The sequence below is a fragment of the Poromitra crassiceps genome (assembly GCF_964638095.1).
Source record: "Poromitra crassiceps genome assembly, chromosome: 2".
NCBI lineage: Eukaryota > Metazoa > Chordata > Actinopteri > Beryciformes > Melamphaidae > Poromitra > Poromitra crassiceps.
Window position 1 is genome coordinate 112,985,875 of NC_139624.1, and position 16,004 is coordinate 113,001,878.

A 16,004-nucleotide genomic window follows, 5' to 3' on the forward strand; every position below is an offset into this window, starting at 1 on the left:
TTTGACCGAACGAATCTATCATGACAAGCAGCACTTCACCAGGTTCACCGTCCTCTACTAACTAAACTGACTAACAACAGCAGACGCACCACTTTTACCAGAGACCTTTAATATAGATAGACACCCCAACTTGCAGTCACTTCCTGTATCTGTGCTTTTCGCCACTACCACGCCCTCTTAGGAGACTGGTCAGCCAATTAAGTTTCATACTATTACAGACAGCCAATCACAAGCCGAGAACCACGCCCATTTAGGAGCCGGAAGAGTTACATTTCTTACATTTGGTGGAACCTGGAGTGGAGTGTCTCTACTATTAAACGTCTCTGCTTTTACTCAACTCTCTCTCCCTCTGATGCAAACACACATCTGCACAGTCATACCGCTACCTAGTGTCCCGGAAGACGCAATGCGCTCTTGTCCTCAGTTCAATGAGTTCACTCCTTTATTGGAATTGGATGTTATTATGAGGAACAGTAGGTGTGCAGCAGCGCAGCAAAGGGTGTGGAGAGTTCATTTGCAAAAACAGATATGGTAAAAGCCATACCCCCCCCCCCCCCACACACACACATTGCTGTGTCCTTCAATCCATAAGAATTAAAGGGTTTTTCTGTTTTAGAAGTAGAGCACATAAAAAAGAGAAATTGGCACAGCTTTTGTTTTAATTGGCACAATTTATCCCAAGCTAGGCCAAGGTGAGCATATGGGACAAGCGAGCCCTATTCAGTTAGGCTACGTCACCTCACGGCCATCTTGGTTATAAAATAACAGCTAATTGTAATAAGTTAACAGGTGATTATAATCTAAGAAGTAATGCCAACACAGGTGAACAGGTAACAAATACCTATTAAGTGGCAGTTTGCCAAACATTGCTAACATTAGCAATAAGCTGTAGGCTATTGTGTAACTTGCTACCATATAGGCCTATACAATAACAAATCCAATGTTTCCAGTTCTAGGCCAGTGGTTTTCAAAGTGGGGTCTGGGGACCCCCAGGGGTCCTTGAGAGGGTTCCAGGGGGTCCCCAGCAAAAAGGGAGATTACTTATTTTCACTAGACTTCCATCCATAAGTAACACAATGACAACATGTATGACTATTTGGGTTTCATTACACTTTCTGTGATAAAACATCTAAAGGCAAAACATGTTATCAGATGGGGGACCCTGGGACAAAATCTTATCAAATGGGGCTCCGTGGTCTAATTTGTGTCAGTTTAGGGGTCCTTGATGTGAAAAAGTTTGAGAACCACTGACGTAGGCTACATCCAATCCACCAAGCAACACTTATTTTAACAAAACCTCAACTCAACTTAGGTTTTCACATTAGGGGCCCGGCCCCGGATCCGAGGCTGAGCACACTTGACCCCAAAGTCGAGTTGATTTGATCATGTGAACACTGTGTCCCGTACCCAGGCATGTACAGCCAACCGGTCCCAGGTCCACTTGAAAAGGTGCTCTCATTCATGTGTAGTCTACTTGGGTACGGTTCACATCAGATGTGAAAACTACTGTACCAAAACACAGATCAAACAAACTGGACTATGAGGTAAAGTGTAGAGGGCTCGGGTCCCTGATGTGAATGCCTCTTATGTACTCGGATATGGAACAACTTGTTCCATATCCGAGTACATGAGACGCGTTCACATCACAACATTACTAATGTGAAAGCTGAGCGAGGGAGTGAAGGGGGGGGTATGAAGCATGAAGACACCTTTATTCTCCCAAGCTTTCCCACCCAAACACATCAGAACCTACAATTTGTATACGTTTTTAAATCATGTTCTATCAGATGTGGAATTGCCAGTCAGCAACATTAAATTGACAGATTTTTAAATGAAGTTTGACATTGCCCTCTCTCCCATAATGGAACATACTGGGGTTAGTGCACTTGCAATCCTGGCAACATTTTGTTCAGTTGTAATTTCAGATAATACTGTATAGTCACTATTAGTCTAAAGTCCATGACATGAAAACATTTGAGAAACCATATAAGTTACACTTACAGAAACACAGCTAGACAGATACACTCAGCGTTTGAAACAACTTTAGGAATGAGAAAAGCGAGTCACAGTTGGATCCTTCTTTTTCGTTTATTGAACTTTCATTACATTGTGTAAAAACACTGGAGTTGAAGACTGCAGCTCTTCTCTCTCATAGCAGCAAGGTATGAAGATCAAATCAGGTTATTCTGCCAGACAATAAATAATCTGCCTCTTTGGATGATGTCAATGTTAAAAAAAAAACATAAAACGCTGCAGCATTAATTTCTATTTTACACAACCTATAAACATATATATATATATATTTATTTATATATATGTTTATGTGAATTACTTTGCCTATATTTATAAAAATACAACAGTAGTTTGTAAAATAGATTTGAAGTAAAATATAGAGAATTAGCAACACGAGTCCATCATTATCACAGGATGGCATTGTTTAAATGCAATGGGTAACAAAACCAACATGGCTGGAATGCAGTTCGCCTCTGAACACTTCCTCAGCTCATTTTGAATCATGTGGAGTCATCTTCATCGTCGTCGTCCCCGACTATCGTCATCGTCTCTGTCGCCATGACAACGTTCCCCTAAACCACAACACACATGTGAAGAAGGGAGTGGGGAGGGGCATGTGATATTACAGGCAAGTCTGTAAAAAGACTACAAAAGTCACAGTACAAAACAAAACAAAAAATAGATGTAGCTATATAGTACAACCAGGCACACACATGCCGACTGTTCAGCTAAACTGGATACTTTGTTTGTACAAACGATACAATTAAGAACTAGAAAAGAGGTCTGTAGCACCTTATGGAGCTTTAGAAGTATATGTTAGCAGCTTGATCCAATACCAAAACATATTGCAGTATTGCAGTGTTTCTTACATACACATTCAATAAGGTTCACTGGTACCACTGAAGCTTATAAAGAAGGTTGACATGAATTGCTAAAGGTCTGTGTCTCTCACTGAAGAGCATCTCTGTTCTGCAGCTTTCGAGTCCTCAAAGCCTTACAGATAATACCACTTCATTTTCCTTTGTCTGTCCACATGACATTCCTATGTCCCAGAACAGGTTCCATTTGTGATTGTGAACGTGCACTACTTGAGCTGATAGCTACCGGACTGCACATCTGGATCTACATTCACTAATGGTTCCTATAGTATTAGTAGGGATGCACCGATATGAACATTTTGGTCGATACCAATGGTCGATACCGATAACCGATATTAACATTGCTGTTATGGCCAATAACCAATATTGATCAATGTCGATATGATCTGTATAAAAACATTTATATGATAATCACATTTTGTACATACTGAAAAACATGTAAACACTGTGATTTTGTAAAAGTAATGCATTTCTTTATTTCCAAAACATTTGGAAAATAAATATATCATAAATCGTAGATTTACCGCGATGTGAAAAGTTTGGCTGATATCGATAACCGATAAAAAAATGACTAACATCAGCCAATATATGATTGCCAATATATTGTGCATCCCTATTCTATAGTGTTCTTTTTTGCCGGACCTGGATCGCCCGGCCAAGAAACAGTCCCTGCAGAAAATTGCGATTTTGCGATCACAATAATTAATGCAAATTCAACCAATCTCCGCAATATTTAAGGAGATTAGCAATTTTTCTAAATTTCTGTCAGATCCCGCAATTTTACCACACAAAAAATCACATAAAACTTGGCAAATTCCATTGAAATTCTTGAGAAAAGTTGCCATCAGGTAAGAATTTTTTTTTACCTCAACTTGCACTTTTTGCCAGTTCCCGCAAAATAAATCACATAAATCTTTGCAAATTGCCTTGCAATTTTGTGAGAAAAGCCGCTGCAAAATCAAGCATTTTCTAACACAACAATCACACAAAATAGCGCGAAATCCTGAAGGGACTGAAGAAACGTCTCAGGAGCATACTGACTGACTGACTGACTCCACATTGTTGAAACACATGCATGAGTGTTGAGCAGCAGCGGCAGCAGCCCGGGTCCGGCTTAACTAGGCTTTCCTAGTCTTGTTTTCTTTCGAGTTCGATTCAAATTTTGTTGCGTTTCATTTTTCCAGCAGCTTCTGGGCATGAATCAAGAGATGTCATCTTTCTCCCATAATGACATTTATGGATTTGCTGACTGGAAGGTTTCTGTTCACCTGACAGTCTTCAGACAGAAACCAAGTAAGTAATATCAAGTTTTTAGCATAATGAAAGATTAAGGTCAAAGGGTGAAGTAAACTACAAAATCAGCCTGTAAGTTATTATGAACATATTCCTGGTTTGTCTTTTCGACAAATAATTAAGCCACATGTGAACTTAGTATATAATTAAGTGCTAAAGTCAGTTTAAGCTATATTGCCTGTGATCTCATCTTAACCAGCGGTCGAATTGTCAATAGAATGGCCTTATCAAATACTTGGTACTTGGTAATTACTAGGTAGGCCTACATTATTTGTTAAAAAGCCCCTCAATGAGATACACAGAACGCTTGTGCAAGTAAAGCAAAAATGACACTTTGATAGGAAAAACACTGTCAAATTGTACCTGTAAAAATAAAACATTTTATATTGTATTTACATGTTATTGTTCTCTAAAGAGCTAAATATATCATCTACACATTTTGTAATAAAGGTTTTAAACAAAGTATTGGAGGAAATAAAGGCATTCAATTTACAAAAAGTGCTATGATTACAAAAACAAAACAAAATAGCGGCTTGCTAACATTTCTTGTAAAACCACAAACCTTCACAAGATGCAGATAGCAAACTTCCATTGCTTTTAAAACATTCATCTCTACATTTCAAATATCACACAACCCATAAAACTATTGTATTGCCTCCATACATGTTTCCTCAAGTCCTGTCATTCATGAAAGGCATGGGGGTATTTAACACTTTCGTTTTAACCTTTTTGATTCTTAGAGCAAAAAAAAGAAAAAGAAAAAAGATGAGTATGTGAGGTAAATGATAACACCATTGGGTTATTTATGCATGACTAAACAGGTAAAAGCTATAAGTTAGTGACTGTAGACAGCCGAAGTCTGGCGTAATTTTGTGCTGTAAAGTTAGCATTTCCACCATTTGCCCTCCAAAGTATAAAAATATAAATGTGATTTGTAGTCTGTGTTACACACTAGCTATTGTACATTTTGTCGAGTGAAATAAAATATGTAAACCAACATCACCTTGGTGGATTTTTGTTCATTATTGCTAGCAAAATGCTGATTGTTTGGGAAAGAGGACTAGTTGTTAGCCTGTAGCTAGCAACAACAAGAATTGGAACAGAACTAACAACTCACAAGAACAAGACAAAATCTATATTATGAACAATAACTAGAATAACTACAACTATAATAACTTGAACACAGTCAGGATGACACAAAAAGAAAGTCATTAAATGCATCATTGTAGTCCTTTTTCCCCAATGATTAGCATTTTGTAAACAAAAATCAATATTAAAAAAGGAGCTAAAAGATGGAAGTACGCTACTGGATGTATGATGTAGAACATTTTCATTTGACATGAATGTATTGTATGTTAACCCCTGGAACATGTAGTAGGCTATCTTGCCATTTTTCGGAAAGCCCAGTCATATTTTCCATAGGGATCATTGACTACACACCAAATAGTGGAGATGCTAACCTATGGCATACAAAATGACGACTCCCGCTTACAGCCTCTATTTCGCTTGCTCCATGCTTTCAATGAGATAGAAAGCGAGGTGGAAAATGTGTGCGTATGTCTGTCTTGACTCTACTGTTATATCTGTTTAATGGAGCTGCTTGGGACACGAGGCAAAACACTTTTCTCATCTCTACTGATGACATCCAAAAGATCAACCACTTATTTCATATGTTACTGCAAATCCACTATACTGCCATGCTGGTAGGGGCTTGGCTATGTACAGTTTCGGCATATACTCTTCATGTCTCAATTAACAACATTGAACATTCAGACAGACACCTTAGAATACTAAGATTCTGAGACAACGCTGAGAAAGCCAAACCCACCATTTCTGTTTAAACAAACATTAAATACAATCTAATGAGTAGTGCATGGAATACACTATCTGGCATGACATGCATGTCCTTTTTTAAAATGGTTTCCATTTTGTATTTTTGCAATGAAGGTCTCTGTGGTGAGTGGCGAGTAAGCCTGCGGGGGTGCTGTTTGCACCAGCTGTGTGACACTTTACACTGATGCTTGAAGTACTGCCTCGATCAAAACGGCCCTAAATGAGCAAAGCAATTGAGAAAAGGTACTCTCTTGCCATCACGCTCAACGGTCTACATGTGTCCTTCCAAAAGCAGGGACTCCTTCACAGACTGATCTAGGGCTCCCAGTATGGATTTGACTAAAGGCACAGTTCACCCCCAAATCAAAAATACATATGTTTCCTCTTAGTCTACCTGTAGCGCTATTTATTCATCTAGATCGTTTTGGTGTGAGTTGCCGAGTTTTGGAGATATTGGCCGTAGAGATGTCTACATTCTTTTGAAAAATGTAACTGGATGGCACTCGGCTTGTGGTGCTCAAAGCACCACGATAGCATCAATAGCATCACAACACATCAGCGGTACTGTTTTCTCCACCCGCTAGCTGCTAGCTGCAAAGAAAATAGTTGCATAGAACTGCTCACAACAAGGTCTGTGGATTATCTTGAGATAATAATTGAGACATAATTTCTGGAAAGTGACATTGCTGTTGAGTTTTTCAAATGTATTTTTTGTGTGTGCTTTGAGCACCACAAGCCAAGTGCCATCCAGTGCATTGTTCAAAAGAAGGCAGACATCTCTATGGCTGATATATCTCCAAAACTCTGCAACTCACACCGAAATAATCTATGGATAAATAGCACTACAGGTAAGAGGAAAACTGTCCCTTTAGTTTAAGTTATAATCCATAATACAGTTATGCACATTCACACCTGGACACTACGCAGTACGACCACAGACTACTACTGTTGGTCAGAGAGCAGCTTCACTCGAGCAGTTGGGGGGCATTAAGTGCCTTGCTCAAGGGCACCACAACAAGCAGTTGAGGGAGGGGAGAATGTTCCTCACTCAATTTCCCTACCCGGATTTTCTCATTTCCACCGACGACCCTCTGGCCCTACAACACAAGCCATTTTTTTCCTATGATCTGAAACATTTCAGGCACCAGTGGAAAAGACGAGCAACTCTCCCCCAAAAGTAGACACCACTGTGATACTGGATATGAAGACATGGTGACAAAACCTATAGTGCTCTATTGACAATGAATTAGCCTGGGTAAACCCAGCCTCCACGTGACCTGCTCTCAGACCTGCTCTCAGTCACTACTACCTAGTGACTGAGAGCAGGGTAAGCCTGAGAGCAGGTCACGTGGGGGATGGGTTTACCCAGGCTAACAATGAATGGGAGACTGAATTTGTGTGTGTGTGTGTGGGGGGGGGGGGGGTTTGGCTAGGGTCTAACTCCCGGGGGGGACCAACTCCCATGGGTCCACTAGCGTACGGAGTTAGAATTGAGCATGGCATTTTGACATGTAAGGTTCTACCTGGATAGGGATCAATTTACTTTCTATCTTTTTCAATATTTGACATCAAAGGGCTCTGTAAAAACACCACAAATGCATGAAGTGAATATCATGTGGAGAACTCAATTTTGATTACAAATAAAGTCAGATAGAACTTTATAATTCCAAGCTCACAAGATGGAGTCTTCCGATGCTGCAGGTCCCATTATTGGAGGGCCATTTTGACATGTAAACACTGTTCTCGAGTTCCACAAGTCACAACTCAACTCCAGCACACCTCCACTTGCTCGTTTTCATAGCTACCTACCATCGTTATTTACATCTGACCTTCATACCTCGAGTCTCAACACAGGATTAACTGTGAGCAAGTTACATGGCGGTGACAGAAATACAAATAAAAGCAATATGACTGCAGTTTCCGACAGGAGGGAATGATTGATGCTCGTAGCCTAGAGGGAAGGAAGTACATTGTACAAGTACTATGTGTATTTGCATGAAAACCGGAATCTTAACAAAGCCTTCTTCTGTCCTTGTAATCAAACTACGGGCGATATTTAGATGATTGCGCGCGTAAACGTAGTCACTGTGTCTCCAGCTCCATCGTCAAAAGTTTCATGAATCCAGGCAGCACACAAACATATAGGAATAACCAAACAGCACACAAACCTATAGGATAACATGTGTTTTCTGTTTTAGGGGCTGGCTGCCACTTGAATCCAAACATAAAGTGAAGTGGAGCCCTGCCAGAGGAAGTCAGAACATGTGGTCGTGGACATTTATTTTCACCATCAAACTGGTGAACTGACACTGAACCATTCAGCATTATGGAGCCGAAAGAGTGCTTACATTTGTGTTGTTTTGTGAACGCGGGGAAGCAGACCTGCATTTTGGGTTCCGATGGGATCGGAAAGTTGTAAAACATATTTTACATCCAAGTCACACCTTGCGAGAGTTTGCACACATAAGAAAAATGATTTATGTTCTAGGGGGGTAAAAGCTTGGATTCAGGCTTCGACCGTGTAATGATAATCTAGATGTGATACAGTCGCTCAAAAAACTAGCCACATAACTATAAACTATAAATGTTGTGCAAAAAAAAATCTAACTACATTTGTTTCATATTTTTGTCTGGAATCTGTGAAAACAAAGTATTCTGTAAAAAATGTCACTCTCCATTATTTGAGAACCAAATATCAAAATATCAAAGTGGGATAGGCTACTGCTGCTTCATCTCATTTGTTAACTCACATGTCATATAAGAGTAGCTATATAGGGGTTTTGAAAAACATTCTTCTCCAAAATTGGACATGAAAACTTAAAACTGTTTTTTGCATAAAGAAACAAACAAGTGATTTATATTTTCGTTGAATCCTTATGGACTGGACTTGAATGCTGTCCAGAAGTGACCTACGTACATTGTCCATTGTGCTTGAGTATTCCTGATGGGGAGAGTCCACCCTATACAGTGGTCCAAGATTTTGATGGTGTAATTAAAAAATAAATAATAATAGTAGAAGGTGAGCTTAACAATTTCATTATAGATGTAGCTTTGTATATAACAATATTTTAGCAATATTTACTTAAACATATTTAGTATAAAACATTGACTAATATTTTAGCATAAAGTCAGTGTTACTGCTCTAAAATGTTTGGATAGCTCAAACAACCTTAACCTCACATGGCACTGGTAGTTTTAGGAACTACAGTAACAGTTGTTTAAATTGAAATAACTCATTGTATCCTAGGGGTCACTAAAGTCATCACATTTCAAATTCTACTACTATAGCAGCTTTAAAGGGACATTTCACCAAAAAACAATGCGGATTGATTTATTTTGAACAGCATGATCTCACACATTATCTGAAAACGGTAAAGCATTTTGCAGACATTCATTTAGTTTGACAGTTAGTGAGAGTTAACTTGAGTTAACACATTCACTGCCAGACGTTTTTTTTTTACTGTAGTTAGCTTCTGCCAGAGGGTTTTTTTGAGGATTCTGGCTCATCTTTCAAGACCCGAGGATTCTTTTCTGCTAAGATTTTGTGAACACACAATATCTCAAAAGAACTAATAGAATGTGTGCTTTCTCTGTCTAAAAGAGTTAGTTTGTAGAGTTAGTAGTTATGTAAGCATTAGCAGTTGAATACAGCATGGTTTCAGCGTCAGAAAAATTATTCAGAGATAAACGGCTTTTTGTGAAATTCGATAGAACAGTCACTTTAACCATTCATTTTTGGCATCAGTAAGACGTCAGACATCTAAACAATAGTTTTGAACAGTAATTCCTCCATAACAGCAGGAAACCCCCCTCTGCTTCCAACTCCTCCCTCCGTGTGTGTTCTCCTCCTGCCTCCCTGGCTCTCCAGCGGGCGTGTCACAACGAAGTTGCTGCTGCTGCTGTGCCTGTTTGCGCGGCCGCTGTTTGAGGAAGTCTGGGTGGACTCGCTCGTTTCATGGAGTTTTGGTTGAGAGCTTTGATGAAGCTTTTGCGATTCTGGTCATATTTATGCTGCGTGTTTCAAAGTGTGCATCCAATCTATTCTTGGAACCCCCCACCGTTGCCACCGCTGTGCATCAGCGCGAAAGTGAAAGCGTTTTCGCCATCAATTTTACAGTATGAGAACGGCTTGCTCGCGCTTTTCCCTCCAGTTTTGGGTCGCCTCTTTCTACTGTGGAGAGACATGTCGCCACTCAGTGGGTCGGTAAAATAGATTATACACATTCAATACCTCCAATTCTGGTGTAGGAGACGTAAAAGGGTTAGATCAACGTCCCACCGTCAAAAAAAAAATATCAATTTTTTTTGACGACTCAACTCGTCGTTGGCAGTGAACCGCTGGATTGTGTTTGACGAGTCAACTCGCCATTGGCAGTGAACGTGTTAAGTGTGAGTTAAGAGTTGAGTTAAGTGTGGACCAGGCACAATGATTCAGTGCCTTCTGATGACATCACTGGTCCGCACTTAACTCAAGTCAACTCTCAATAACTGCCAAACTAAATGAATGTCTGCAAAACGGTTTACAGTTTTTGGATGTGTGAGATCATGTGCAAAATAAATTAGCATTGTTCTTTGGTGAAGTGTCCCTTTAAGAAAACTAAAAGGGGAACCAAATCAACCTTGTTCAAGTCCCACGCAGGCCTCAAGGCCTCAATGTCAAGGTCTCAAGTCAAAGTCAAAGCTCAAGGGAACGGGACTCAAGTCCATGCTTTCTACTGTAGGTCACAGATATATAAATTACACAGATGCTCAGATGAGAAATATCCTATGTAACACTGCTCCATCCCTATGTACCCTATGTACACCGCTCCAACCGCTCTAGTTTTGCTCAATCATTCACTCAACCTGATCCTCCCAAAGTGCTACATCCTCCCTGGGGAAACTCCTCACTGTCAGGTGAAAAGAAGTGGCTGGTGACTGCACATCTATCGGAGGAAGCATGTGCTAGTCTACAACTCTCCCCAGATCAGCAGAGGGGGCGGAACTAAGACCAGCCAGGCCCAATCTTCTCTTTGAACAACCGCACATACTGTAAGTAAGTCAATGGATCCATCTAATCTCATCGCTGCTCTACAGACTTCTACAACCTTTTTTGAAATTATAGACATCTTCACAAAGGTGCTCCCAAGCCAAACCGATCATACAGAACAAATAATCCCAGCTCAGAATGTGTGTTTGAGCAGAAGTGTTCAGATCAGTCATAATATATAGGCTAAATGTAGCCTTTAAAGCCTTCAAGTTATTGGAGTGTATGATTATTTATTACAAACATTTGAAAGGTTATGACTTGCAGATGCAAATAAGGTTTTTGCAACTTTTTCAACCCGTCAAAACTTAAAATATGTCTATTTGACTCCCACTTTCACAAACACTATTTACAGCCTCAAACTACATAGAAACCCAAGTTGATTATATTGATGGCCAGCTTTATATCAAGGGCTCTATCAGTTAGTTGGAACTACACTTCTTAGAAGTCTGAATCCTATAGTCCTTTTCCATTCATTTCCTTCATCAGTGCTTGTTTTTTGTTCCCTTGATAAATCTGATTCCAGCGCTTTTCATAAATAAAGCAAGCAACAGGAAAGTAGGAACAGGCCAGTAGCCATGTTTAAAACCATCAGCAATGGCACATTTAGCCTAGTTTAACGTGCCTAATAGGGTGTCATGCACTTCCTCGGTTCTTCTCACTCCTAAGACAAGGGTAACTCAGAGAGATCCTTTCAGCTAGCCGACTGGAAAAAGCCGGTGGTACTTCAACATTGTATGGCCATGTGCGTTTGTGTGCCACGGTTAATAGCATATTGTATGGCCATGTGCGTTTGTGTGCCACGGTTAATAGCATATTGTATGGCCATGTGCGTTTGTGTGCCACGGTTAATAGCGTATTGTATGGCCATGTGCGTTTGTGTGCCATGGTTAATAGCGTATTGTATGGCCATGTGCATTTGTGTGCCATGGTTAATAGCATATTGTATGGCCATGTGCGTTTGTGTGCCATGGTTAATAGCGTATTGTATGGCCATGTGCGTTTGTGTGCCATGGTTAATAGCGTATTGTATGGCCATGTGCGTTTGTGTGCCATGGTTAATAGCGTATTGTATGGCCATGTGCGTTTGTGTGCCATGGTTAATAGCGTATTGTATGGCCATGTGCCTTTGTGTACCACGGTTAATAGCGTATTGTATGGCCATGTGCTTTTGTGTGCCATGGTTAATAGCGTATTGTATGGCCATGTGCCTTTGTGTGCCATGGTTAATAGCGTATTGTATGGCCATGTGCGTTTGTGTGCCATGGTTAATAGTGTATTGTATGGCCATGTGCGTTTGTGTACCACGGTTAATAGCGTATTGTATGGCCATGTGCATTTGTGTGCCATGGTTAATAGCGTATTGTATGGCCATGTGCGTTTGTGTGATATGGTTAATAGCGTATTGTATGGCCATGTGCGTTTGTGTGATATGGTTAATAGCGTATTGTATGGCCATGTGCGTTTGTGTGCCATGGTTAATAGCGTATTGTATGGCCATGTGCGTTTGTGTGATATGGTTAATAGCGTATTGTATGGCCATGTGCGTTTGTGTGATATGGTTAATAACATATTGTATGGTCATGTGCGTTTGTGTGCCATGGTTAATAGCGTATTGTACTGTATGACCATGTGTGTTTGTGTGCCATGTTTAATAGCGTATTGTATGACCATGTGTGTTTGTGTGTCATGGTTAATAGCATATTGTATGGTCATGTGCGTTTGTGTAACATGGTTAATAGCGTATTGTATGGCCATGTGTGTTTGTGTGCCATGGTTAATAGCGTAATGTATGGCCATGTGCATTTGTGTGACATGGTTAATAGCGTATTGTATGGCCATGTGTGTTTGTGTGCCATGGTTAATAGCGTAATGTATGGCCATGTGCATTTGTGTGACATGGTTAATAGCATATTGTATGGCCATGTGCGTTTGTGTAACATGGTTAATAGCGTAATGTATGGCCATGGTGCCATGGTTAAGAGTGTATTGTCAGATTTCAGTGTAGAATCGTGTCTGTGTTGACTCAGACACATGGTTGATCTTAGTTCTCCAACTGGGGTCACTGTGTATGGAGAGTTTAGAGTGGAATAGTGGAAATTGACAGCCTTGGTGTCTATTTACTCGCAAGTTAAAATACACTGACTAGACTAGTTGGAGATGGATCCTTTTCAGCTATGAGAATAGATAACACCATGCGATTCAACAACTAGCAGCCGTGCTTGTTTGCGTTTGGTTAACTTTGGTTTGGGGCTGGGGGGAGTATGGAGCTAAATAATAGACAAATTTGAGCTTTTATGAAAAAGCCTCTCTGTTGAAGACTTAAGATGGAACTTTGTTACGGGATCTACCAACTACCAAAGTGAAATTTTAAAACCGTAATACTGCTGCTCAGTAGTTGCTACTCAGTACCTAGTCTACAACAATGTGCATGAAATTCTGCTTTGTGGATTGCTTAAAATACTACCACACATAACAAAGACATATAACAAAAAGGTCAATTGTGATGACATTCAGCATCACAAATGTTCAAAGTGCTATATGAAAAACAATATACAATGCAAAAGCTGCACACTAAGGTCAATCTATTCTAAAGCATGGGGGGTTAGGTATAGAAAATTGGAAATATCACTGCAATGTCATTTCTATTTTAACTGATCTATACTGAAAACTCCCCAAATCCCCAAAAATTAATTAATGTGTGAACTGACATGGCTGTCGCTGTCAGTGTTGGAGAATAGTGGTGGTGAGGATTTGAACGGTTGATGATATTGTAACAGAGTCAAAACATCAAGACATCCCAACAGTTTAAGGACCCTTAGAAAGCTGTGTGGAGGTGCGTGTGTACTACGGTCAGTGCTGATCATCACATAATGTAATCTGCCGCTTGTGTCAGTGTCTGCACATGTTATCATATTCATTGGAGAGAAGTGCTATAATATCTTCAAAGAAATGTGTTACTGGCATTGTTAATGTGTCCAGAGTAGCCTGGTTGTGTTTTGCCTGCTTGCTGGTGTGTGACATGTAGCTTGAAATGTAAGTTATGTGTTAGAGTACATGCGTGTAGAGTACATACTGGATCACTGAAAGGCGTGATGGAAACGGGGCAGTGTGGTGGGTGTGCTCAGGTTGGATATGAAGGAGGAGGTGAGCCCTTGGAGGGGGCTGTCTGCAGACTCGGGGCCGTCGGGGGGCTGGGGGGGCAGCTGGGCCAGAGGTGCGGGCTCCTCTGCGGGAGGGTAGCCAGGCACGCCCAGCCCGCTGCCGCTCCCCACCGCCTGGCTGTACGGCGGCCCGTTCAGCGGCAGGAAATTGAAGAGCTGCGAGAAGTCTAGCAGGGAGGAGGAAGAGGCCAGCGAGTCCCCTGCCGCCGCTGCCGACGTGGGCATTTTGGACAGGGAAACCTCCCCACCTGCTTCGTCCAGCACGCCCACCTGCGGCTCCAACTCCAGCTTGGAGTTGGCGAGTTGGGGGTCTTCGACCGCGGAGGACGAGGAAGGCATGGCACTCTGCAGCTCCATCAGGTAGGTCTCCAGTTCTCCCTTTAGATTCTGCTCGCGCTCCTGTGAGGAGACGGCGTATGAGGTAAAGTTGGAGCCCAGCGGGTACTTTAGAGAGAAGGGGTGCGTGGTGGGGTTGGCGAAGGGCTCTGCATCCAGGACGGGACCTGTGTACATGTTGAGCTGCAGCTGCCTGGGTGCGAGCAGGGGGAGCTCTCCCTTGATGCCCCCGGGCGCCAGGTCGCAGACAAAGGGCTCCAGCGAATCGGCCGGCTCAGTCTTTACCCTCAGCAGCTCCCGCGCGTGGCTCTTCTTCACGTGGCGTGTCAGGTGGTCCTTCCTGCCAAAGCGCTGGGCACAGTACTGACAGAGGAAGTCCTTGCGTCCGGTGTGCACCACCATGTGGCGCCGCACGTCCTTGCGGGTGTAAAAGCGTCGTTCGCAGTGCTCGCACCGGTGCTTTTTCTCTTTGGTCCCGCCCGACGACTTGCCGGCGTGCGTTTTGAGGTGTTCCAGAAGCACCCCGGTGTTGGCGAAGGGCTGCAGGCACACTTGGCAGGTGAGGTCTCCACTGTTGGCTGCGTGAAGGGCCAGGTGGCGTTTGAAGCCCAGCTTGGTGTTATAGCTCTTGCCGCACTCCTGACAGGCGAACGCCTCCTTGTATGGGTCATGAGTGTGCAGGTGATTCTTTAAGTGATCCTTGCGATGGAACATTTTCTCACAGTATGAACACTTGTGGTTTTTTTCTGGCGAGTGAGTTGCCATATGCCTTTGAACACAGATACATTCTATGAGCACTCAGAATTTCTGCAATCATCTAGGTGTTTTATGTAGGCATGCTATTCATAACACGTAAACACATGAGCTCAAAGTGCAATGGCATTCATCAACACATCATCTTTGACTACTAAAGAGCACTACATGACAAATGGTGTAAAGAGAGAAGCAACATGCTGCAGCCTGCTAATGGCTGCTTGTCTGTACCGTAGCAGCTTGTATTTGGAGACGAAAGCCTTGGTGCAGTCGGGGTGGGAGCAGCGGTAGGGTCTCTCTCCGGTGTGAGAGTATGAGTGCACCTTCAGCTTCTCCACACTGTTGAAAGCCTTCTGGCACACTTGGCAGGGGAAGTTCTTTTTCGGCTTCCCCTCGGCTCTCCTGCGCCTCCCGGTGGCCGGCGCAAGCTTGGCTTTCTCCAGGATGTGGTCACGGTGGCCCTGGGTTCCCGTGGCCATGGCACCCTAAGGCAGACCGGCTACATGGACAGGGGCGCGGTGCCCGGCTAGTATTGATGTGATCGCTCTATCCAGTTTTATGTGCTCAACACCGCCCGGACTCAGGGGCCTGGGAGAGAGAAAAAGGACAGAGAGAAAGGGAAATACAATTAGGGGAATTGGAGGGTAACACTGTCATCTTTACAGCAGGTAGTGAAACAAACCACCCAAAGCAGTGCAAAAAAAAGGT

The 16,004-nt window shown here is 42.1% G+C and overlaps 1 protein-coding gene across 1 annotated transcript; it reads right to left on the reverse strand.

Annotated features, from left to right (window-relative positions):
• Nucleotides 1-14,123: 14,123 nt before the first annotated feature.
• On the reverse strand, nt 14,124-15,775 carry plag1 (pleiomorphic adenoma gene 1; the record flags this gene model as incomplete). The annotated part of the gene is made up of 2 exons (XM_083632131.1): nt 14,124-15,312; nt 15,528-15,775. The coding sequence occupies 2 exons, from the start codon at nt 15,773-15,775 to the stop codon at nt 14,124-14,126; spliced, it is 1,437 nt and encodes a 478-aa protein (XP_083488257.1).
• Nucleotides 15,776-16,004: the final 229 nt, after the last annotated feature.